Genomic DNA, 26,738 nt, shown 5'->3' with positions numbered 1-26,738 from the left:
TCTAATTTGAAATTGTGTTTTCATAGAAATAGTTAAATAGTTTTTTTTAGTATTCTGTTCATTTTGCAGAATAATACAAAATCATTTCAGGGCTGAATCCTTCAGTCCCTCGCATCCACTGTTGGACTTCCTCCTCACGGCCACAGGTTGGACTAAACTGCTTCTACTGCACAGGGAAGCAATACACCATTGGAGGTGTACTCTTCAGACCTGCTGCAAAGTGCTTCACCTGTGTTTGTATGAGTTTGATGAAGACTAACAGGGTCGGGGGTACCGCTTACCTTCAGCAATGAGCCCATTTTTTTCAGCATTGTTTGCTTCAATAGAGGGAGACTCTTTACAGGCACCGCACGGAGGAAGTATGCGTCATTGTGCTTGCATTAGCTCTGTTTCCAGCTGTTTTATGACCATTTTCAAATAGAATATGAAAGACGTTTTAATGCTTTGCTGATGTGGAAAAGCTGGAATATCTTGATAAGCATAAAAACAAAAGTTACAAGATTTGTGTTGAGCACATGTTTTCTTTAAGTGATCTCTTCTTGTGGAAGGTTTTAATGTCACACAAGGAGCATCATCAACAGTTTATCTGATGCACATATGAAAGTAGCGGATAGAGAATATAAATACATTTAAATGAAAAAGCATTGTGTTTATTGTCCTTTCTCTTTAGCCTTCATTACATGTTTAGCTATAACACTCTGATTAAACATACCAAGGAAAGAAATACACTCTTTGTTGAACATATTTTAACATTTTAACTGTCTCTAATGGGTGTGGTGTTAATGCTCCTATGTGTTTGTTGCTTGTGTTTGCTTTTGATTGTGATGCACTCTTTGTCTTTAAGTGTCAAGTTCTTTGTGTGTCTCTATTCTGTCATTTTGCCTATGTTAACCTTCCTGCCTTCTTGGGACCTTTTTGTGCCACTGCTATGTGTTAAATGGCTGATAACCAAACTTGCCACAGGATAGTTTTTACCTGTAAATGTTAATATTCCAGTGTGAATTCCTTAAATCAGCCTAAAATGGCTGAGCAGCAGAAATCCCCACACCCATCACCCTGGGGACCATTTTCTGCCCATTGACTTCCATTATAAACGCTATTTTTCAACCCCAAATTATCATCATATGATTTTATTTTTTCTTCTTTTCTTGGATGTCAATGAAGACTCAGGGCCTTGAAGTTTTAATTTTTAAATTGCAAAAAAAATGCAAAAAAAATAATGGCAGGTCAAAATGTATGTTGGTGCCAATCTTTGGTCCATCTAAAGGCCTACTTATAATGACAATCACATATTACTTCAACTGGTTTTTTGTGGAAATATTTAGTTTCGTTTTTTGGTTTTTGGGGCTTATAACACTGGGCGCTCATGTAATAACACTGGGATTTGAAGGGTTAAAACAACGAAAATATAATTAAAACTTTACATGAATATTTCAGGGAGAAGTAGTTTTACAAGGTTGGCTAATTTAAAGTGGAATAAAATATGGATATATGGTCTTTTTATGGCGTGGCTGAGAATGGTCCCTAGGGTGATGGGTGTGAGTTTTTTAAAGGATGGCAGGAGGGTTAAGTGTTTTCATGTGTCTGCACTGTCCTGGTTAGTTATAGTTCCTCACTTCCTGTTTTGTTTTGGTAGTCTTTTGAGCTCCTGTGTGGATTTTCTTTAGCTGATTGTTCACTCAGTACTGTGAGTTCATATTTGTCTTCATTCATAGATGATTTGTAACTCTGAGCCTAGGTGTTGTAGCACTAACGGGTCTAATCTTGTTGCCCTTATTGGAACACAGTTTTACTCTTGATTTTGGTGTTGCATTCTAAAACAGATTGTTAGTAATTGTAAAGTGTGTCTGATATGAGACCTGACCATCCTCAGCATTATAATGATGAGGTCTAACAATATTGCAGTGGCTAATCTTAATTATCACTATGAGTTCTTTCTGATGAATATGTTCTCATCAAAGAGGTTGAAGAGGTAAATACTGATCTGTAGAAAGTGTGAAATGTAAAAAAATAAAGTATATATATCTATATATCTATATCTATCTGAGGGTTGTAAATATTTAGAAGTGAACAGTAGGTCAAATTATATTATTTGCATCTTAGACTGATAAGAGTTCATTTCATTGTTCAGATGAGGTGCATCTCTCTTAACGTTATTATCTTCCAGTTTCACTGGGATGTTAATCTGTCTGTGCAGTGCAGTCATCAAATGCATGACAGCGGCAGATAGGAAGTTGAAACTACTTTTAAAAACAGGTAGAAATGACCGAGGGGCAAAGTGAGTGGATGAGCTTCAGTCAGTGTGAGAGTGGCAGGAATCAGAAGGGAGTGGAGCAAAAGGGCAGGAGAAAAGTCAAGAAACAGGCAGGGAGGCAAAACCTGGCAGCTGATCAGAGAGGAAAGGACACCGAAGCTGCAGCAGGTATATGATAACAGAGAGCCAGGAGTATGTGATTATCATTGAGATAATGCTGTCAGACACCAGAAGCCAATGAAAACGCCTGCAGATGTCTCACATTGTCCTTTGGAAGTTGGATAAAATGAACACCAACTTAAACATTTGACATCATTCCTCCAACCAGCAGCTACACAGCAAACAGAGTTAACCCCTGAATTATTTAGTTGATGTTTACAGTCATTTAAATAAATTCCCACCCTTCAAACAAGCCTTAAAGTATGAATATTTTAGCTGTTATGACTACAAAAGCAAATCTCCATGTTTCTTCATCCCTGTGTGCAGAGACTGAGACATACAGCTATGTGAAAACAGTTTTCAGTTTCTTTGTCTCTGTGTAGACAAAGAAACCCTTACTGTAAGGAGGGAGCAAATACCTGTAAATGCATTTGGTTAGTTGATCCTTAACAGGCATAAGTAAAACTGTAAATGTTTTTGCAGTTTGCTGATCTGGAGTGTTTAGGTGTGTTTTAACATAATGCCACAGAAAAGTGAGCTTGAATTCGTCCACAGTGATGTGATGGACTGAAAATCACACAGAAAACAAATCTAAAAGTTATTGATGCTAAACATAAATCTACAAATGACTGAAAATGTTGTGTTCTGCAGTCTTGAGACTGAAGAAGTCACTTGGATGAGAGACAAAATGTTTCTCCCGCTGAAAATGCTACGTCCAGATGAACAGAATCAACTTTGTGCGATTTCCTTAGCTGGATGGCTGGGCATGTTACAATTACATGGACAATTACTGCATCATTGGAATGAGGGGAGTTTGGAAGGTGTGAGGAATCAGGTAGCTGAAAATGGGAAGAATGAAAAGACTGGAGAGGAGCAGTGAGGGAGCGAGCTACTTGTGGAGAAAGTGTAAGACTTTAAGTTTGCTGCTGTTACCCTGATGTTTCATCAGTGTCCACAATGAAGAGCAGCTTGTGCCCGTTTTAAAGTGTGAACTGGGCTGTAAATGTTTTTCTTTCACATAAGATTTTAAATAAGTTAACTGTTTTTGTTACCTGGGTACATGTAAAGTGTTTTATCATGTTCTTATTGTTTTATTCCATAAACGTTTTACTGACATTTCCCCCCATCCCTTGCAGGTATAAGGCCATAGTAAACCCCATGGACATCCAGACATCCAGCGCTGTCTTCTGGACGTGTCTGAAAGCTGTTTCTATCTGGCTGCTTTCCGTCCTGCTGGCTGTTCCTGAGGCTATTTTCTCCCAAGTCGTCTCCATGCAGGTACCATAACGTACATCAACTCCTGCAAACAGTACTAGTATTATAAGTTTCAAGTTTTATTGTCATATACAGATAAACAGTGTAGCCACATTTACCCGTAACGAAATTCTTTGGCTCATTCTCCTCAGCTTTACATGAACAAGGCGACAACAACTACAACTACAGCAACAAATAACAAAATACTAAACTATAAAATATTAAGAGAATTTAAGACAGTTATTTGGTATTTACATTTTGTGAAAAAAAAATTGCGCAGTGAGGATTTTAAAGTGGTTAAAGTGACAGTGTGTGTAGAGTCCAGTAGTTGTAGTGAGTGTGTAATAGTGTGTGCAGAATGTCAGCAGTCCAAAAGCCTGATGGCTTGTGGGTAGAAACTATCTCTGTGTCTGCTAGTGCGGGTCTGAATGCTCCTGAACCACCACCTATCATCATCAATTTCAGGAGCGGGACCACGCCTCATTCACACCCCTTCCGGCCTCAGGCTATATATATATTCATGCCCCCCCTTTTTTTTCCCTTCTCTTCTCATTTTCCTTCTTTCACTTCTCGTTAATACATAGAGTTTGACAGGCCACGTGACTTTCGCGCATTGCATGCCGGGAACTCGTGGCAAAACAATCCAAGTACCGCATCAAACGCAAGCATTTGCAGCACCGCAAAACGTTCATTCTCCGGTTCCAATACCTTCTTGCTTTATCTTTGTGCCCCAAAAAAGTTATGTACACAACAAAGGAGAACAATGCCGGTCCGTACAAAGACAGACTTTATGAAAAGTCAAAGAAAAGATACGAGGAAAAAATCAATCGAGTGAAAGGGTTAGACCCGTACGAGCACACAGAGTGGACAAAATAAGTTAGCGTGCTGCCCAACTTTCACCACACTCATATTTATAATTATACGGTTCTTGGAGTGAGTGCATACACTCATTGTCATGGTGAATTGGATTAAAGGACTCAGGTGCGAGACTCCTTGCAGAATGACAGTGGATTTATTTACAGTGAAAAGGTGAGTTAACAGTTCGAGTCTATAATCCAAAAAGGGCAGTGCAGTGATACGGCGACCTCTCCTCACGGTGACAGTGCAGTAATAATCCACAACAACTCCTGGTGCCGGCTCCTCCTCCAATCCTTGAACCCTGGAGGCAGATGAGAAAAAACACACGCTCAATAACGAAAACGTCCTCTCCTTCACAAACCGGGTATGCTAATCATGACTACGCTACCCGGTTTAGTTCAACGTTCCAGCGTTGGTTGTGACTCAACCGCCCCGTTAAATAGGTCTGCGCTGGCAAGGTAATTCTGCACAGGTGCGATGATTCTAGCTCAGGACACTCCCCTCCGGTCAACTGCCGTTCCGTGCCACGGCTTCCGGAAGTACATGTTCCAGCAGAAAAACACATGCCCAGGATGGAGAGGAGAACACGACACAGTACACACAAACACCACAACAAATTCGCAAGACGATCAGTGAGGACCGTCTAGCCATGACACTCATGAAGTTTAGTAACTTCAGGTCACTGCAACAAGCCCAGGTACAGTTTACCGACGGATGGGACAGGACCTTGAAATGCACCGTGTAGAACGAAAGACCATCGTACATATCATAAGTTTACCAGTCTCACAAATCGTCTTCATAAATACACATTCGTTAACCGTTTATTAATAGGATCTTTGAGCTCAATGGTAATTAATTAGTAGTGGAAATAATTTCTGGTACGTGTTACAGAAATGTAGCAGTGACAATAATATTGTATGCTGTAATCGTACTGGGCAATTAGTGATACAAAACAACTGTTTTATCCTGGGAATAAAAGTATATGTTTTTGTCAATGTACCATAATAACAGAAGCGAAACACAATATTGTGTCAGGACAATTCACTATTTATGCACAATAAACAAAGGAGCATAACGCGACAATTTCTGTTCAGCGCCAGACTTGCTTGTAACCTATATCACCAATTATGTTAAGAAAAATGACGTATTAACTAGGGGTGCAACGATACACAAAATTCACGGTTCGGTTCGGTTCGATACTTTGGTGTCACGATTCGATATTTTTTCGATACAAAAAAAATGTTCATGCCTTTTTAATTTGTCATTTATTAAAATTATAAATATATATTTTAACTCAAAAGTACAGTTTTTAAATTTAACCCTAACCCTTGTGCGTGTTTTTTATTTTGACAGCGAATGCGCACCTGCGGACCACTTATGTGCAGCCCTGGTTATTTAGCTCGTCATATTGCAGCCACAGAAATTCTTTTGTCCATGAAACCATAAAGCTGCACTTTCTTTTTGCCTTATAGTCTGATTTGTCATAACTTCTCCGTTTTGTGGTAAGCTTTTCTTTGGCTGTCACTTCTTCACCCTGACCTGTCTTATTTGGCTCAGCAGAACTGAAATATATATCTGTCTGTGAAGGTTCTCAGTCATCCAGGTCATCGTAGTGAAATATATATCCTGCTGCTTTTACACACGCACTCACATAAGCTCAGCGATTCTCTGCGCGATCAACCTCTCACATGTTTAAGCTTGCTGCGGGAGATTTCACTTGTCATGTTTGCACAGTAAGCTAACGATTGATAAGACGATGTCAGAGGAATTGGTGCACAAATTATCATCACTCACAGATCAGTGCTGTCGCTCTCTATACACAGTTCGCACGATTGCAAAGTGAAAGCAAAAAAAACAAGCGCAAATTCAAACGCGATTTCAATATGTCACATATTGACAGTGGCTCACCGATGCCAATGACATAATTACCCAGCTACATTTCCGAAAGAATGCAAAAGCATTGACATATATTTTTCCTTCCTACAATAGCCCGACGGGCAGGGCAGAGATAGATTTTGGTAGCCCGACTGGAAAAAATCGCTAGCTCCAGGACGTTGGGCTAGCGATATTGCGAGCCCTGTATCTGATTGAGGAATCACTCATCTTTGGAAAAGAGAGTTTATTACAGAGAAATGTCTCTTTCCAAAATAAAAGCTATACTATCCGCTTCTTCTGGGCTATATTCTCAGCAGCATATTAAACAGCTGTCTAAATGACTCGGCTAAAGTTAGTAGCATGCTTGTTGTTTTTGTCTTTGCACTAGGATGATGTCGGCGTAAATGTGCAGTCATATTCGTTGTGTTCCCACTAGTGCTTTCAGGTTAATCTCGTTGAAATGACCTTAACGCCACAACACGGCAAATCTCCGTTAACGAGCTACCGCCGAATGCCCCGTGCATGGGGCTAGACGGCCAACACGTTAACGAGCTAACTGCGCTAACACACTAGTTCCCACCCATGTAATTGAGCATTGCATGGCACATCCAACATACTGTTTTACTTTAGTCCATGACTCGCTTACCTTCAGGGTCATACGTCACATGAAAACCAAAATAATTCCAAACGCCAGATCTGAATGAGGGTGGGGGAGGTCCATGTTATAAGGAGAGCTTAACTTCTGTCTCGCTAGCTTGCCCTGCGCTCTTCCTTCTGACGATGCTGTCTGTGTTGAGCGCTCAGTGAATCTGCGTTCGACTACTCCGCCTAGGCTGCACTGTCGACCCTAGGCGGAGTAGTCGAACGCAGATTCACTGAGAGCTCAACACAGACAGCATCGTCAGAAGGAAAGTTGATAAAATAAATTACAAATTTTGTATTGTTCGATACATATGCGTACCGAACCGAAAGCACTGTATCGAACGGTTCAATATCGATACGAATATCGTTGCACCCCTAGTATTAACTACTACAAAACACTTACCTTTGTGTAAATGCTTGGAGCAGACTAACCTGTGAGCTGGAGGGTTCTGGGACGTTATATTTGGTCTTTGAATGGCTGCAATCCAGGCCATCCGTCGCCTCTTTGTTACTTCGGAAACATGGCTCAAACAATTTCTCTTCAACGACGTAATCCGATAACAACCGATCTCTTTACCCGTCGGCTTCCAGTGGCTGTCATGCGACCAGCTATTGCAGTTAATAATACAACAGCTTCTTGACATTTTTTGTGTTTCTTTTTATCGCTGTGTAATGTAATTTCAAATGAAAGCCTGCGTGCGCTAGTACCTCTTGCCACGAGTTCCCAGAATCCTTTGCGGTTTTACCCCTGAATGACGTCACATTCTCAAGCTCTATGGGGATCTGCCCGGCCCGGGAGCCACTGCCAGTCCCCTTTGAGGCCTTCAAACCGCAGCACCAGTTCATAGTTCATCGCTTATCGTTACTGAGGATGTGGTCCCAGCTAGTGAAGTACTAGTACAAGTATTAGAAAATTCTGCACTGGCCTCAGCATCAGACCCTCTGGAGAGAAATGTGCAATGTCATTGGAGGGTAAAACGCTGCAGAATAATGTGGTAAACGTTTCACTTTACAGTCCATGTTCCCCTCCTTTACCCGAACACGTCTTCACACTCCCCCCTTGCCCCAGTGGCCACAGGCTGGGCATCGATCTGCTGCGTTTTCGTGCTGGGATGGTGGATGACGAGAGCTGATGAAATGTCTCTGCTCGCTGATGTAAGAAACGTATTAGGGCAATCTCACGCAGGGTGACACAAAACAACCAGGATCGTTGTTTCTGAGCGATTTATAGAATATTAACGTGCTGCGTTTCCTCTGTCAGAGGAAACATTTAGTTTGTGTACCTGCTGCGTCCACGCTGTTGGAAACGAGTTTCTGGTTTTCATTCTGCCCCCTCCCATCCTGTATTTGTTATTTGTTTCCTTCTTGCTTCATTTCTCTTCACTGATTTTCTTTCTCTGTTTATCTGTTCCCTTTTTATTTCTCCTCCCTCGTCTTCATCACACTGAATACTTTTCTACATAATCTCCTCCTCTCCATCTCCTTGTTTCATTTCCTCATTCTTCCTTCAGCACTTCTCGGACATATTATTCATCTTAATGTGTCTAAGAACAAAAACACTTTCTGTTCTATTTCCTTTCCACTCCTCTCTTTTCCTTGCTGTCTCCTCTTTGTCCTCTCTCCTTTCCTAATTTCCTCTCCTTGTTTCCTCTCAGGGTCACAGGGACAACACAAATGTCACCTTTGTGAACTGCGTGCCCTACCCGCTGTCCAATCAGATGCATCCTAAGATCCACTCAGTGATGATCTTCCTGGTTTACTTCCTCATCCCTCTGGCCATCATCTCTGTGTACTACTACCACATTGCCCGCACGCTCATCAAGAGTGCCCATGACATGCCGGGGGAAGTCAGCGAGCACACCAAGAGACAGGTGACTGCTGGATGATGAGTGAATGAGTGAATGAGTGAATGAGTGTCACGTTGTGCCATGGAGAATTTCTCTGGACCACAAAGAAAACATAAAGCTGTGAAGTCACGCAGGAGCAAAGTGAGTTAATAGCCTCCTGTGATTTGTGAATCTTGGGGGAGATAAAGCTTCTGTAGTTATGTTTAGGTGAGATCGACTCGGACGTGATGCTTTTTGCACCCACACCTCCCGTTCTCGGCAGCTTTGGAGGCCTCGGTAAACAGCTTGGTCATGAGGGAGGCTCGGCGCAGGGCCTGCGCCAGCCGAAATGAGTAATCACTTTACACAAGCTTGATCTTCACAGATGGAGGAGAGATCAGGCGGAGGGGAAGGCTGAATTATTAAAGCCCAACCGGCAGCAGGTCAGATCAGGTGTACACACTCGGTGAAGGAGTGGCAGAGCTGGGAGTCCCTGCTGTGTCTCCAGAGCATATGCTGACAATAATCAGTGCTGATGGAAAGTCCAGTTTAATGTTCTTCATCACTCTGATGCAATCAGAGTCTGGTCATACTCACCACTCTGAGTTTCTCTTGAAAAGAAAAGTTTTTACTTCCTGTCTTTCCAGCCATCAGTCGGAACCGACACTTCCTGGAGGTTTTCCACATTAAAAGCCTGATTCTATGCGCCATCTGTAAGTCTTTTATTTTCCGTGAACTGTCTGTGCTGAGTGCAGTCAGTCACACCGTGAGTAGAGCTGTTAGCATTGCAGAACCACTGACAGAGCTGACAGAGCCTGAGACAAGGTTTGTTTTGTTCTTTGGAGATTTGACTGGACAAAAACATTCAGATCAAACTCCGGCAGCTCTGACGCGCTTAATGTTGACTTTTTCTCTTCTCAGTAAGACTTTACCTGGAGTCACTGTGAAGGTTTCACTCATTTCAAGTGACAGAAATGGACGTTTCAAAGAAACTACATCAGACTAAACACACAAACTGGAGTTTATAAAGGTATAATGTGTGACAGAAATGTGTGTATCTCATGCATACTTCAGACTACATGCTGCTTTCACTCAGTTTGTGTTTCTGTAATCAGAGTTTCTCAATGTCTCAGATCTCTCTCGACTTTGCATTTTTCTAATCACATTTAACTTCCGCTCAACTTGATTCGCCTCACTCTGGATCTGAACTGTGGTTGTTAAAACTTAGCCTGAGACGTGACAGTGACTGGCCTCAGACTTGGTCTGAGATCCCACTGAGCTCAGACTAATGACTTTGTCTCTGGGAGCAATGCGTGTTCAGCAGGATTGGTGTTGCAAGCTGATATAAAGGCTAAGAATTTGTGCTCCCTCTGCTCATTTTTGTTTGTAGTCATACTATAAATCTAGTTTCATAAAAAGGAAAAACAAATAAGTAAATAAATCAACACAAAATTATAGCCAGTGATTTTTAGTTTGAGAGGAGTAATGAATTACAGTGGAACCAAGCCAGAATACAGGGAGTGCAGAATTATTAGGCAAGTTGTATTTTTGAGGAATAATTTTATTATTGAACAACAACCATGTTCTCAATGAACCCAAAAAACTCATTAATATCAAAGCTGAATGTTTTTGGAAGTAGTTTTTAGTTTGTTTTTAGTTTTAGCTATTTTAGGGGGATATCTGTGTGTGCAGGTGACTATTACTGTGCATAATTATTAGGCAACTTAACAAAAAACAAATATATACCCATTTCAACTATTTATTTTTACCAGTGAAACCAATATAACATCTCCACATTCACAAATATACATTTCTGACATTCAAAAACAAAAAAACAAATCAGCGACCAATATAGCCACCTTTCTTTGCAAGGACACTCAAAAGCCTGCCATCCATGGATTCTGTCAGTGTTTTGATCTGGTCACCATCAACATTGCGTGCAGCAGCAACCACAGCCTCCCAGACACTGTTCAGAGAGGTGTACTGTTTTCCCTCCTTGTAAATCTCACATTTGATGATGGACCACAGGTTCTCAATGGGGTTCAGATCAGGTGAACAAGGAGGCCATGTCATTAGTTTTTCTTCTTTTATACCCTTTCTTGCCAGCCACGCTGTGGAGTACTTGGACGCGTGTGATGGAGCATTGTCCTGCATGAAAATCATGTTTTTCTTGAAGGATGCAGACTTCTTCCTGTACCACTGCTTGAAGAAGGTGTCTTCCAGAAACTGGCAGTAGGACTGGGAGTTGAGCTTGACTCCATCCTCAACCCGAAAAGGCCCCACAAGCTCATCTTTGATGATCAAGACTCACTCTCATTTCATCAGTCCATAAAACCTTAGAAAAACCAGTCTTGAGATATTTCTTGGCCCAGTCTTGATGTTTCAGCTTGTGTGTCTTGTTCAGTGGTGGTCGTCTTTCAGCCTTTCTTACCTTGGCCATGTCTCTGAGTATTGCACACCTTGTGCTTTTGGGCACTCCAGTGATGTTGCAGCTCTGAAATATGGCCAAACTGGTGGCAAGTGGCATCTTGGCAGCTGCACGCTTGACTTTTCTCAGTTCATGGGCAGTTATTTTGCGCCTTGGTTTTTCCACACGCTTCTTGCGACCCTGTTGACTATTTTGAATGAAACGCTTGATTGTTCGATGATCACGCTTCAGAAGCTTTGCAATTTTGAGACTGCTGCATCCCTCTGCAAGATATCTCACTATTTTTGACTTTTCTGAGCCTGTCAAGTCCTTCTTTTGACCCATTTTGCCAAAGGAAAGGAAGTTGCCTAATAATTATGCACACCTGATATAGGGTGTTGATGTCATTAGACCACACCCCTTCTCATTACAAAGTTGCACATCACCTAATATGCTTAATTGGTAGTAGGCTTTTGAGCCTATACAGCTTGGAGTAAGACAACATGCATGAAGAGGATGATGTGGACAAAATACTCATTTGCCTAATAATTCTGCACTCCCTGTACTGTGTGTGTGAATGAGAGGGAGATGGGTGGGAAGATTAGCATGCAAGGAGTGGAGAGAGCGAGGGTGGATAAGCTTAAATACCTGTGCTCAGCCTTTTGCTCTTCACACAGACTGTCCACCTGCAAGAAGCCAAAACCTGCTCAAACATGATTGGTCAAACACGACTCAGAAAATACCAATAAATCTGTCTTACCAGCCGATTCTGCAAATGACATTTGATTTGTATTTATTAATTTCAGTTTTATTTATATTGTACCAAATCACAACAACAGTCCCCTAAAGGTGCTTAATATTGTAAGGTAAAGACCTCAGTGATACGAAGAAAACAGAGAAAACCCCAACAATCGTATCACCCCAGTCTTGAGACTCTTGTATCTCCATGACCTGAACACACTTTAGCTTAACTCACTTCATTCTGCCTCAAATCTGAGTCATGATTAATGGAACTAAAGTTAACCTGTGTGAAGAGACCCTGGCTCAAGTACCATCCACTTGAATGATGCAGGTGATAATGCTTCTAGTTTAGCTACTATCTGTGTGCAAACACACAGACATGTTTTTCATGAAGGAGTTTAATAAGTGAACGTGCCATCTTCCAGAAGTTGGTTTATGAAGCGCTTGGTGGTTTAAGGCTGAAACTCGTTTATGAAGTTTAACTTTGGTCTGGTTGCTGCTGTATTTTATTACATTGCATCTACATATTCAAATCCTGCGTCTTGTACTCAAAGCCATAAAATACTTTTTTCCATTTTGCAGGGGTTCCAGTCGAGTTTGCACAATGTGAAAACACAGACGGCTCAAATGTTGAGCTTCCACATACCACAGAGAAATTAGGAGGTTGTCTGAATATGCCAAAAAAAGGAATTAAACTAACAAAAGAATTTATATTAAAATGTTTAAAAGCCAGAATCATCATGTCAACCCAACCAACTTCAAGCTCTACTCATCAGCCTCATCAGGCCCTTCATGTTATCTAGCAAGCAGCCGGCACTCGGGTTGCTGTTGTTGTGGTCCCTGATATAAATAAGCTGCTTCCATGGAGAGGATCTTCTCTCACGGTCGGACTGGAGCGGCTGATTTTAGGCCTGGTTCTGTTCCGCAGGGTTGGTCTGAACAGGAGCTGGAGCGGATGAGAAGAGGTTTATGTGCACAACACAGATGAGAGAATCACCTCAGAATAAGTTAATCACATTGGACTGTTATTTATCACAAAGTATTTGACAAATATAATTTTTGTAGGAGAGACTTATACAGTGGGGCAAAAAAGTATTTAGTCAGCCACCGATTGTGCAAGTTCCCCCACCTAAAATGATGACAGAGGTCAGTAATTTGCACCAGAGGTACACTTCAACTGTGAGAGACAGAATGTGAAAAAAAAAATCCATAAATCCACATGGTAGGATTTGTAAAGAATTTATTCGTAAATCAGGGTGGAAAATAAGTATTTGGTCAATAACAAAAATACAACTCAATACTTTGTAACATAACCTTTGTTGGCAATAACAGAGGTCAAACGTTTACTATAGGTCTTTACCAGGTTTGCACACACAGTAGCTGGTATTTTGGCCCATTCCTCCATGCAGATCTTCTCGAGAGCAGTGATGTTTTGGGGCTGTCACCGAGCAACACGGACTTTCAACTCCCGCCACAGATTTTCTATGGGGTTGAGGTCTGGAGGCTGGCTAGGCCACTCCAGGACTTTCAAATGCTTCTTACGGAGCCACTCCTTTGTTGCCCGGGCGGTGTGTTTTGGATCATTGTCATGTTGGAAGACCCAGCCTCGTTTCATCTTCAAAGTTCTCACTGATGGAAGGAGGTTTTGGCTCAAAATCTCACGATACATGGCCCCATTCATTCTGTCCTTAACACGGATCAGTCGTCCTGTCCCCTTGGCAGAAAAACAGCCCCATAGCATGATGTTTCCACCCCCATGCTTCACAGTAGGTATGGTGTTCTTGGGATGCAACTCAGTATTCTTCTTCCTCCAAACACGACGAGTTGAGTTTATACCAAAAAGTTCTACTTTGGTTTCATCTGACCACATGACATTCTCCCAATCCTCTGCTGTATCATCCATGTGCTCTCTGGCAAACTTCAGACGGGCCTGGACATGCACTGGCTTCAGCAGCGGAACATGTCTGGCACTGCGGGATTTGATTCCCTGCCGTTGTAGTGTGTTACTGATGGTGACCTTTGTTACTTTGGTCCCAGCTCTCTGCAGGTCATTCACCAGGTCCCCCCGTGTGGTTCTGGGATCTTTGCTCACCGTTCTCATGATCATTTTGACCCCACGGGATGAGATCTTGCGTGGAGCCCCAGATCGAGGGAGATTATCAGTGGTCTTGTATGTCTTCCATTTTCTGATGATTGCTCCCACAGTTGATTTTTTCACACCAAGCTGCTTGCCTATTGTAGATTCACTCTTCCCAGTCTGGTGCAGGTCTACAATACTTTTCCTGGTGTCCTTCGAAAGCTCTTTGGTCTTGGCCATGGCGGACTTTGGAGTCTGACTGTTTGAGGCTGTGGACAGACAGGTGTCTTTTATACAGATGATGAGTTCAAACAGGTGCCATTCATACAGGTAACGAGTGGGGGACAGAAAAGCTTCTTACAGAAGACGTTACAGGTCTGTGAGAGCCAGAGATTTTCCTTGTTTGAGGTGACCAAATACTTATTTTCCACCCTAATTTACGAATAAATTCTTTACAAATCCTACCATGTGAATTCATGGATTTTTTTTTCACATTCTGTCTCTCTCTCTTTTTTTTTTTTTTTTTTTTTTTTTTTTTAACTTTTAAAGAAACTTTAATGGGAATCACAGTGAAATTTCAATCAACTATGGGTCTTGCTTTTTTTTAAAGATGATATCTGTCTGAAGTTTTCAATGGTATAGCCTCAGAGCATTACCATCCACAGGAAAAAAAAGAAAAAGAAAAATATTTCAAAGCAGAAATAAAGGAAATGCCCAGACTGCTGATTTTATTCTTGGGTGCTTTATCATTTGCTTATTATAGTGAAAAGTTGTGCACTTTTTAGAAAGCCTTCATATGTTTCTGAACCCTCCCATCCAAAAATTCCCAAAAGACACCAGGATGAAGGTTGTAAACATGTGGAGAAGCTACAACGACAGAGGCTAGCGTGGTTTTCATGCTGTTCCAAGCAAGAAAATGGCACATTTGTTATCTTTCCCAACAAAGGGATCTAACCTTGACTATGATGTGTCAGACCTGTGCCAGCTAAGCCTCCCATTGGGTCCAAAGACAAACAGCACATCCGCTAATTAAAAAGAACGCCAGATGACAAAAACCTCTGTGTAGTTACTTAAATAGTAAGTTTAAATTCATTTTGAGGCTGCAGTAAATCAGTTGCACAGAGTTGTCGTTTAAGAGTTTGTTATGAATTTTCATTTTTCTTTTTTTCTTTTTTTTTCTTTTTTCTTTCCTTTCTTCTGAGAAGAGGGACGGGGAGAAGGGCAAAAAACAAAAACCAACAGAATGAGCAGAAAAAAAAGAAAGAAAAAAAATGCATATATCAATCACCTGGATCACCTGCTGAGAAAGAAAAAAGAAAACAAGCAGAAGAGAACAAGAGTAATAGAATAAACAGCATCACAATGATATATGGGAATATGACAGTAAATACTAAATATTAAACATTATTGTGCAGCACATAAGATCAACAGAACAGTGTGCTTTGAGGTAGGAGCCAAAAAGGGTGTAGTTTGTGGGTGTGATCACCCGTGTGTACACCTGTGAGCATGGACGCGCTTGTTTTTTTTAAAAGGTTCCTTCATGTAATGATCTGCTAGAGGGTGTGGGGGGGCCACAGCCCCGTCCTCCAGGGCATGAAGCAGGTATGGAGGAGATCAAAACTCCAGACATCCAGATGCCCCCAGAACACAAGAGACCAAGGAAGACCAACAGAGGGGCAGCCGCGCCACTGTCCCAGAAAGAGCTGAGGAGAGTCCCAGATGAGGGCTCACTCAGCAGCCGCGGAGCAGAAGCCAGGGGGAGTTGCAGTGACGCGCCCATGAGCTCCGCCGGCAGCCAGCTGTGCCTGAGTGACCGAGCCCCAGGCCGAGAGGCCGGGGGCACCCCACCTCCGAAGTGGCCCGAGCGAGCCCCAGGCTCCAGGTCCCGATAAGCGGCCGCCAAGGAGTGAGCCGGTGTGTACCTGGACGCCCACCCCGGACACAAAAAACCACCAACGCACCGATGTCTGGCGGAGTCCGCCACTGGCAGGGGAAGTGGTGGTAGGGGGAGATAGGCCTCCAAACCTTGGAGGGCCTAAGATGTCCCCAGAGAGGTGGCGCCTGACACCCAACCTGACATATAGACACAGAAATGTCTATATGTCACATTCTGTAGACACATTCTGTCTCTCACAGTTGAAGTGTACCTCTGGTGCAAATTACTGACCTCTGTCATCATTTTAGGTGGGGGAACTTGCACAATCGGTGGCTGACTAAATACTTTTTTGCCCCACTGTATAAGGCATTATTTAATAATTCAATGAGGAAAGCGTGCACTGAAGGGAGCCTGCTCTCCACCACCACAGTCAGACTTTCGGTCTGTTGGAAACACTGCAGTCTTTTTAACTTGATCTTTATGTGGGAGGAGATGCAGCTGCTCATTTTGCTGCAGTAAGGTCAGGAGCCTTTAAAAGGGACTCACAGAGGCACACCTTAGGGTGTTTTTACATGCCTGGCTCATTTAATCTGGTCAAATCAAAGTGAAAAATCCAAGAGAACCAAAAACGTTATTGATGTGTCAGATGTGTCAGGGCTAGTTGCTAGCCCGTGTTGACCTTTAGACATCTCAGGCACTTCGCCACACCCCAGAATGTAAAGCCTACGTACCAGGCATGTTCTTGGTCATATCGAGAACTTCTCTGGAGTTCATCTGGTCTTGATGTAGTTGTTTTGTCCACGCCAGGGTGCGATTACCATACTCGCATCTGCACAAACAAACCAAAGTTTGAATTAAATGGACTGTAGAGTCTCTTTTTTATCTTTTCCTTTTATTCCTTATGTTAGTCTCACACATGGCTGTAATGTAGATGACGAGCATACATAGGGGCGATCGTGGCTCAAGAGTTGGGAGTTCGCCTTGTAATCGGAAGGTTGCCGGTTCGAGCCCCGGCTTGGACAGTCTCGGTCGTTGTGTCCTTGGGCAAGACACTTCACCCGTTGCCTACTGGTGGTGGTCAGAGGGCCCGGTGGCGCCAGTGTTCGGCAGCCTCGCCTCTGTCAGTGCGCCCCAGGGTGGCTGTGGCTACATTGTAGCTTGCCATCACCAGTGTGTGAATGTGTGTGTGAATGGGTGGATGACAGGTTGTGTAAAGCGCTTTGGGGTCCTTAGGGACTAGAAAAGCGCTATACAAATACAGGCCATTTACCATTACTTTTGGACACGTGATGCTAATGCATCTGATTAAATCAGGCAAGAGAAAATAGACCATCACGCACCCCAAAGTCAGAAATTTGCAGTATTAAACTCTCCTTAACTTCTTCCTGCACGTCTGTGTTGGTCTTGTCATATTGTGCAAGTCAACTAATTCAGCTCATTACAGCTGAATCCATCTGTTCCTTCATGAGGGGGACTGATATTATCAGCACTACAATAAATGGGGGAAAACCTTTTCTCACCCCGCCCGTATCTTCACATCTACAGGAGCGCAAAGACATTGTACATTAACTGCAAACACATCAATCCCAAACCCGCCAACTGTCTTATCAGAGGGCAGAGTTAATTCATTATGTTCACCCAAGATAAGAAATACATCAGAGGGCAATCGCGCACGCGCGCACACACACACACACACACACACACACACACACACACACACACACACACACACACACACACACACACACACACACACACATAGCAGCTGGAAAACTGAATTTAAAAACCACATCATTGACCAAACATCGCTGTATTGATTTTTGGTCGTTTTTGTATTTTGATGTTGTTCATTTAGACACATTTTGTGTGGACCGAAAAGATAAACTGCTAATGTACTTAGCTTTGATGAGATGAATTACTTCAGGCTTATTATAGTGTCAGTAAACTGATTCACATTTTCTGGAGATTAATGCAGCCCCCAACTTTGTGTTGGGCAGCTGGAACTATTAATATCAAAAGAAAACAAATGGCTCATGCAGCCCAGTCAGGAAAAACATGGTGAAGACAAGAACATTATTTCCATTTTCTGTGTGGCTCTGTTCAGACATCGGTGGGTTGCAAAGCTGCTTGTAGTGGTGACCTGTGGAGAGACTAAATACTAAAGACTGATAAATGAGAGCTCATCTGCCCAGGACAAAGACACCTTAGAGATGTTGTCTTCAGTGTCTGCTCTATGACAGATATTCTGAAATGGTCTGGTTTTTGTATCACTGCCCCACCAGAGCCATAACTGGCTGGTTTAAATTCCTGAAACTGCACCTACCTCTCAAAACTACTAACTGCTCATCCACACGGAGCTCAGAATCAGGGGGGATCAGATTTGGATAACTGGGCTATGAATGAGTTTGTCCATCCATGGTCTACCTCTCTGCTCTGGCTGTCAGAGCGCATACATTTCAGGATATTCAGTTTTTTAATTTGTCGTGAGTATATTTAAATTTGGGTTTCTGTTGAGGTTTTCATACTTCAGGTGTTTGAAATTTATTTCTGTTTATTTGATGTCTGTGCTCCTGCTTTGATTTATTTGTTCTACTACAATGCAATTTCCTGTGACATCTTTGAGTTCTTGATTATTCTGCTGATGAGTTTCAGTGTTGCACCATGTTTCGTGTTAGTTTGGGCTCCCTCTGAGTTTTTCAGTGTGTTCCTCCTAGTCCTAACCACACCTCTGTGTATAAATAGTCCCAGCCACTTCTCTGTGCATAAATAGTCCTAACCGCTCCTCTGTGCATAAATAGTGCTAACAACGCATCTGTGTATTAATAGTGCCAACTACCCTTCTGTGTATAAAGAGTCCTAACCACTCCTTTGCGTATAAATAGCCCTAAAATGCCTCCATCAGTGTTAGATTCCTTGTCTGTGCTCCTTGTTGTATCTGTCTGCTCCTCACGTTTTCTTGGGTTACGTTTTTTTGTTTGTTTGTTTTTACTTTGAAAACAGCCAATGAATGGCTCACTTAACATCCTGGATTTGGATCCTCCACTGCTTACTCCACAGCACTTTCTGAATCTTGTTGTAGTTCTGTTAGCTGTGGTTCATTTTGAAACAGCAGCTGTTAGTAGAACATTGCAGTACAACCTAAGCCCATGATGTGAAATGATATACAGGATGGGCCATTTATATGGATACACCATAATAACATGGGAATGGTTGGTGATATTAAAGTCCTGTTTGTGGCACATTAGTATATGTGAGGGGGCAAACTCCTCAAGATGGGTGGTGACCATGGTGGCCATTTAGAAGTCGGCCATCTTGGATACAACTTTTGTTTTTTCAATAGGAAGAGGGCCATGTGACACAACAAACCTATTGGTAATGTCACAAGAAAAACAATGGTGTGCTTGGTTGCAATGTAACTTTATTCTGTAAGTGTTTTCTTTTTTTAAGCTGAAGTTTCTCATGAAACCTTTGATGTTAAACACAGAGAACTCATTACATGAAAGTTTTTATTTTTTTCCCTTTAGCCCAGCAGCCGGCTTAACTTTCATTTTCATGTGACAGTTGAGTGACAACTCCAGAATAACAAAAGGATGGTGTGCTTTTTGACAATATTCTCTTTGAGATTAGGCTGCAGATCAATCCGATGTGAGGGAATTACAGCCATCAGCCTAGCAGGTTGCATTGAACTTTCTGGTGGCACTCTGGCTCTTGTCAGTGTTACCATCTAAAAGAAACACAAAATAACTTACATCAGTTTTGCTTCATCAATTCGGAGGTCTAAAAATGACAAAAAAAGAGCAATTATTTAGCTATATAGAGCTTTCCAGTGCTTTCCAGAATTTACATCGATTTATTTTCAGAAGTTGAGGCTCAACTCACAGAGCAGTGAGGTTTTTTATGAATTGTTTTATGTAAAGAAATGCCCACTGTGAATGAAAGCCCACAGTTACCCACACAGGTGCACATGCAGAGTAAAACTACTGAAAAAGTCCTGTATGTATTGGCTGCTAAGCCAATTCTCACAAATGATTGGAAGTGTCATCTACCCATTGTTGTAATTAAGGAGAAAGGAATTGAGTAAGTCAGGTGACATCACTGCAAAGCCACAAAGATGACTGTTATTTGCTATAGCGAGGAAGTCGGGGTGGATGGATGGGTCAGCCTTCACGCTTCCTCTAAATTTAATGAAGTACTCATTTCAAACCAAACTCTGTTCTTTCTCTAACCCTAATCTTTTTTCACGTCTGTCTGAAGCAGACCCCACAGCTTTACCATATCGCTGCCACATAATAACACAAAACAGACATCTAGCTACTTTCGAGCTTAGTTTACCTTTCCCCTTTGGCTAGTGAGTGAAAAACATAGTTTTTGGTCATTTTTGGGGGGCTTTTCAAAATGTAACTCATGGCAACTTTACTACATGTTTTAGTTAAACTTGGGCACAAAGGGGGAAAGAAACAAGTGTAATTACATACAATCTAATTTTCTGTTGTAGCTTGTTTCAGCTGTGTAGTTCTGCAGCACATTAACAACTTGAATCACTGCAAGTGACAGCTGATTGACAGCTGCAGAATTGAGCAAAATAATGTGCAAGGTGGGTAAGAGGAACTGGAACACTTGTTTCCAGTGTCAGTGCTGACGTGTGGCTGCTGTGGAGGATACAAGCCTGAAGCAAATCACGAATGAGGCTGGGACCATCACTGCACTGACTCGACTTGCAGCATTAAAAATAAATATAAAAATAAATAGAAGACAATAGAAGAAATATAGACTTTCTCAGGACTCAGTAGACATCGAGCAAGAAAAGGATGAAACTCATGAATAAGAGTGAAGTATTGAAAGTCTCAAGGATTTGGTTCAAGATATGTATAAAGTTATGGAAAATAATTATATCCTGTAGAAAAGAGAGAGTTTGATGATGTTTACTTCTTGTGTTTAAAGCCTCTTAGTAAGACTATCACGAGTAAGACCAAATGTGGCTGAGGTCAGGATACAGTGCAGGGCAGCCATATTTACTGCACTAGCCTAGAAAAACATGTTTCCATATGGAGTCCATCCTGTGTGTGAATGATGGAGGATGAACATAACGTGCTGCAAACAAAGAAAGAAGTGTTTGAACACTGATGATACGAGCACAAAGAAAATAAACCTGCCTGAAAACCTGTGATGAAGAAGAGCAGGAGCAACATCAGCAAACTACATGAGCTGCTGTCACATAGTTTAAAGTTACAGTGGTGTCGACGGGCTGGTAAAAGAAGTAGACCGTGTCAAGATCGGCACCAGACAAGTATTTGGAAGGTCTTTGCTTTCTGTGACTGAGGTTTGAGAAAGATCATGATTACAGGTGAGAAAAAGGTAACTGTTAACAGCAGGTTTCTGACTGAAGTTGTCCTCATTGTCACGGTGTGTGATGGCAGACCGTAAGGATGTGAGGAAATTGGACCCAAATGCAGGACGTGGTGCAATGAAAGCAGTGTGTCTATTTACAGTGAAGTAAATATTACACAACAATAAATCCCCGTACATTCCCTCTACGCCCGTTCTGTGTTTTCTTCCCAATAAGTCTGTGCTCCATGCTCTCCGCTCCTCTGTGTCCGCACACCCTCTGCCCTTTTGTGTTCCACGCTCCTCCTGAGGGGAAATAACAGAGGCAGCCATCAAGACACTTAATTCCAGCAGGCACACACTTAGGCTACGTTCAAACTGCAGGCGAAAGCACATCAAATCCGATTTTTTTGACCCTATGCGACCCATATCCAATCATGGTATGACAGTGTGAACGGCACAAATCCGATATTTTCAAATCCGATCTGGGTCACTTTCGTATGTGGTACTGAATCTGATACATATCCGATGTTTTAGAAAGCGACTGCTGTTTGAACGGTCAGGTCGCATTAAATCCGTCTTTTACGTCACTGACACAAGACAGACGCCAATTATCAGCGCCAGAGAAGCGCCCGATAAGACATCGCGAACGCTTCCTGGCCATCCAGTGTAGATGTCAGTGAAACTGTTGGGAAGACAACGTTTGAGAAACGTGAACATTTTATTTGTATTGTATAATCTGCAGATTCTGACAGAAATCTGCAACTATCCTTTGAAGCACCGCTCCTCTCTAAAACAGCAATAAGGATAATTATGAGGTTATCTACATTATTATGTAAATAACAAAATAACTTAAAACAAAAATTGGGAAACGTAAAGTCCAAAGTCTCTATATTAAGGGCCATCAGTCAAACAATATTGTTTGCTCTGGGTCTAAACAGAGCGCGTTGTGTGTGACATCTTCTTTTGCGCATGCGGGCCGCTTTGAGCGTTCACACTAGAGCACGTTTGCTGTCGCATTTTATTTGTAGTGTGAACAAGCAGACAAAAAAATCGGATTTGATCAAAAAATCGGAATTGAGCATTAAGACCTGCAGTGTGAACGTAGCCTTACTGACTTTTTACTGAGCTAGAAGACTGATGCAGTCTCACACAACAATACAGCATCAAGGAGCGCCTGTCATAACCACGCACGCGCGCACATGCACTATAATATAATATAATATAATATAATATAATATAATATAATATAATATAATATAATATAATATAATATAATATAATATAATATAATATAAGTCCACAATTGCTCATGAACCCTGGGTTGCTCAGACCCAGTTCCCTGACACTCATACTGTTGGACGGAAACTTTGGGAGATTTTACAAACTCCAACAGGATGACCGTCTGAACTGTACCAGGCTAACTTTCATAAAGCTCGGCAGAGAGGTGGATCATAACTAAATCAAGAACCCAGTAAATACTGATGGCAGTCTCTTGTGCTTTCTTACTTAAACTGTCTGCATGAAGAATGATAAATACGGGGATGAGTGAGGCCAGTGGTAGGTCAACCGCTCTCCTGTCTACGGCCTTAAGACAAAAACTTTCAGTTACTGCTCTGATGAATTTTTCTGGAGTGCTTCAGGACCTAAACTGATCAAAGTTGTAATTAATTATCGCTGCATTTCTATTGTGTGGATCGTTTCGGAGAACATGTGTGTGTCTCGAGACCACTTTTACGTAGTCTTGGTCTTGTCTTGGTCTCGCTGTCTCGGTCTTGCTGTCTCAGATCAACATAGTGGTCGGGAGATTTGGAGTCAACAGTATCCATGATACACAACGGAATGTTGGATAATGTGTCATACGCAAAAGCATCAGCTCTAAGAGCCGTGCTTAGAGAGTGCTTTGTAGTGAATCAGAGTCGACTCCCATTGAGCGAGAGCCGGCTCCTCACTAAATTTCCTTTCGCTGCTCAGCTCTCACACAGTGGCTCAGCTATGCTCCAATCCCTCCATATTGTGGCCAATCACATGCAAGGATATAGAATAATATCATTATGTGAAAAACAGAGAGGGTGAGAGACGCGACAGTCAAGTGGAGCGTGCGTCTGTCCTCTCAGTAAGTGAGGGAGGTGATGTAAATGTAAATGTGTATGCGTTAGTCCCCGTAGGGAAATTACCCCTCTGCATTTAACCCATTCAAGCAGTGGGCAGCCTGGGGAGCAGTGTGTAGGGACGGTACCTACGGTCTTCTACCTCAGGGTAGCTGTTCAGTGGAGTCGAACCCCCAACCTTCCGATCATGGGGCAACCACTCTACCTACTGAGCTATCCCTGCCCCGAGGAGGGCTGTGCAAGTGCATCACAAAAACACATAAATATGTCTAACACCCGTAAACAAGGCAGCATCTGGCTGCAGTTTAAAAACCTTTTTGTCTCGGTCTCGGTCTTGGTCTCGTCTCGGTCTTGTCTTGGTCTCGATACCCTCTGGTCTTGGTCTTGTCTTGGTCTTGGTTTAGGCGGTCTTGACTGCAAGTCTAGTGACCTTCACTGTGGCAGAGGCTGGATACAGCTGGGATATAAAAGGTTTAGAAGAAGCTAAATCACGAAAAAAAAATTTGTTTGAATTCTTTTGAGTGTTATTTTGAGCTGTACGGTCCTCATTAAGTTTATTTTACAAAGTTTAATTCAAACCAATCATTTTTAAAATATTCTCAGCGTGCCCTGAAGGAAAGCATCAAACCCTAAACTGTGTATGTGGAGCTTCTCTTTTTTGCCAACATAAAACATTTTTACTTGGGCTTTAGTGCCAAACAATCCACAGAGGTCAGACAGCTTCTGCCAGGAAAAGTTTGCAGAGATGACTTCATTAAAACTCTGCTGGCCGTCTTCTTCTCTGGAGAATTCAGCTCCTTTTTAAGCTCCAGGTATTTTCAGACCGCTATGTGCCTCTCACCCAGTCATGAAAATCAGTGTTGAGTCTGCACTGACCTCCCTCACGTTCTCCTCTGGGATATAATACAGCACCCTCATTGCTTTCCTGCTTCACTTGCCACCCTGCATCATCATCAACGCCGCCACTGGGGTTCTGTTGAGGGAGGCAGTTTGCACAGTCTCCACCTGCCACCAGTCTGCTCACGGAAACAACCACTTGTTTTATTTTAAAGTGTGCTCCGTAAGACTTCTGTTCTAAACTTTATCTGCTGCACACACAGCTGCCAAAAATCCAAAGAAGAAGAAACAATATCTCACATTATCATTAACAACACTGATATTACTGTGTAACACACAGAGCTGCACTCAGAGAATCCTTAATGTAAATGCATGGTAGGATTTCATCCCATTCACCCACTCTCTGAGCCATTTACTTGGGAGGAGGCATCCAGAGCGGAGAAGAAACTCTACCCGACTGGGTTCTCTCACTCCATTTACACACAACTATTAGGAAGCTGCATTTTTAAGCATTCGTTTTATTACTGAACTACTACAGTGCTCTAGGTCAATCCAAGATATTAATTAAAGTCAAACCTGAACATTTAAAAAAAGGAAGCGTGAGGCTTTGGTTTTTGTAGGAGAAAATCTCTGTGCACACAGCCACACACATCTTTTCAGCCTTCCAGTCATGCAGTCTGTCAGTTTCTTCATCAGCTTTTTGTGCAGCAGCCTCAGACGCTGCTCACAGAACTCTGATGTTCTTCTTTCACCATAAGTCTCTCGTTTAAAAAGGGCTCACAGGTGAGGTGAGGAAGGGACCAAGTTATTATTCTTTCATTATTTGGAGTGCTTCTGTGCGATTGGGCGTCGTCCCGCATAAAAATCATTGTCTTCTTTTTTTTTTTTTTGCCTGTCCCATTTGGTTCTTTAGCCGTCAGAATTGTTATCTGAAGACCAACAAGGATACCCAATGGATTTATTTTGCCAAATGGATCATCGTGGCATTGCCGTATTGGTCCATTTGATCGACCTTTGTTTTTATTATTTATTTTATTTTATTTTCAGTTGTTACAGATGGGACAGACATGAGTGAGGGATAGGAAAGGGAGAAAGAAAGAGGAAGGAAAAGAAAAACAGAAGGGGAGACGGACAGTGAGAAAGGGGGGGGGGGGAATCTCCTGGATCACCTGTTGAGAGAAAAAGAATAGAAAACAAGCAAGAAAACCCAAAGCAACATACTAAACACAACACCATCGCATTAATCCAGCTAAGTGTAAACAGCAGTAAATACTAAATATTCAATGTTGTTGTGCAGCACGCAGGACAGACAGCGCACAATGTGCTTTGAAGTAGCAGCCAAGAAAGGTGTAATTTAAGTCTACGAACAGTGAACACGCGTGTGCACACCTGTGTGGATCAGCGCGCTTGTATTCAAATGGTTTCTACATGTAATGGTCTGCAAGAGGATGTAGAGAGCCATAGCCCCGTCCCCCAGGGCATGAAGCAGGCATGGAGGAGATCCAGGCCCCAGACATCCAGAGGCCCCAGAGTGCGAGAGCCCAAGGAGGACCACCGGAGGGGCATCGGTGCCACCCTCATGGGAAGGGCTGAGGATCCCCGGGCGAGACATCACCCAGTAGCCACCGAGCAGAAGCTAGAGGGGGCTGCACCGGCGTGCCCGCCGGCTCTGCCGGCAGCCAGCTGTGCCAGAGTGAACCAAGCCGCAGGCCCAGAGGCCGGAGGCCCGAGGGCCCCCCGCACCCCGGAGGAGGCCTGACCGAGCAACAGGCGCCAGGCTAAGTAGACACCGGGAGTGAGCTGGTACATACCTGAGCGCCCAGCCCCGGACACCAAGAACCACCAATGCACCGACCCCTGAGGGCATCAGTCACCGGCAGGGAGTGTGGTGTGGGGAGAAAGGCCTTGGAGGGCCTGGGAGTTCCCAGAGAGGTGGAGTCTAAGACCGGACCTGACATATAGACACAGACAAACAGGCACACACAGACACAAACATGCATTCCCACCCTCATGCACACATATACAAACACTCAGCACTCACCCAACGTAAGGATTGACATAAATGGACATGTACACACAATCACACTCCCCAAACATACTCTATACCCCGGGTCCAGGTACCCTCGCCCCCAGAGGGGGAAACAGAACCCAGACCCAAGAGATGTTACCCTTCCCACCGGGGTGGAGGCAAGCAGACCGTCCCAGGCTCAGCAGCAGCAGGGAGGCCAATCGGACAGCCAACATCTCCTCCCAATCATTGTCTTCTTGAAAGAAGAAGCACCCACACACACTGGCGTCAAAATGGCAGCGGTGTGTGTGGCTGCTTGTCTGTCACTGCCAAGTTTGTTCCTGTTTATATTATTTCTACTTTGTGTCATCCATGAAACAAAGTCTCTGCTGAGGTATGATCGCCAGACACTGGATCTCAAACCTGTGGTCCAAAATATTGTGTCCTTTGGAGCTGGTGGGCAGCAACCCCTGCCCCCATTTGCATCG

General features: G+C 42.9%; 1 protein-coding gene across 6 annotated transcripts in view; it reads left to right on the top strand.

The window, feature by feature from the left end:
• nmbr (neuromedin B receptor) overlaps positions 1 to 26,738 on the top strand; it is a 99,784-nt gene that overhangs the window by 43,197 nt on the left and 29,849 nt on the right. For all 6 annotated transcript variants that reach the window (XM_026142867.1, XM_026142864.1, XM_026142865.1 and 3 more), the window contains 2 exons: positions 3,550 to 3,691; positions 8,698 to 8,913. In XM_026142867.1, the coding sequence (XP_025998652.1) occupies positions 3,572 to 3,691; positions 8,698 to 8,913 (336 nt within the window). In that variant the 5' untranslated portion in view covers positions 3,550 to 3,571. The remainder of the gene's footprint in view (positions 1 to 3,549; positions 3,692 to 8,697; positions 8,914 to 26,738) is intronic.

The sequence above is a fragment of the Astatotilapia calliptera genome, chromosome 15, assembly GCF_900246225.1.
Source record: "Astatotilapia calliptera chromosome 15, fAstCal1.2, whole genome shotgun sequence".
Classification (NCBI taxonomy): Eukaryota; Metazoa; Chordata; class Actinopteri; order Cichliformes; family Cichlidae; genus Astatotilapia; species Astatotilapia calliptera.
This window is presented reverse-complemented; position numbering and strand designations above follow the sequence as displayed.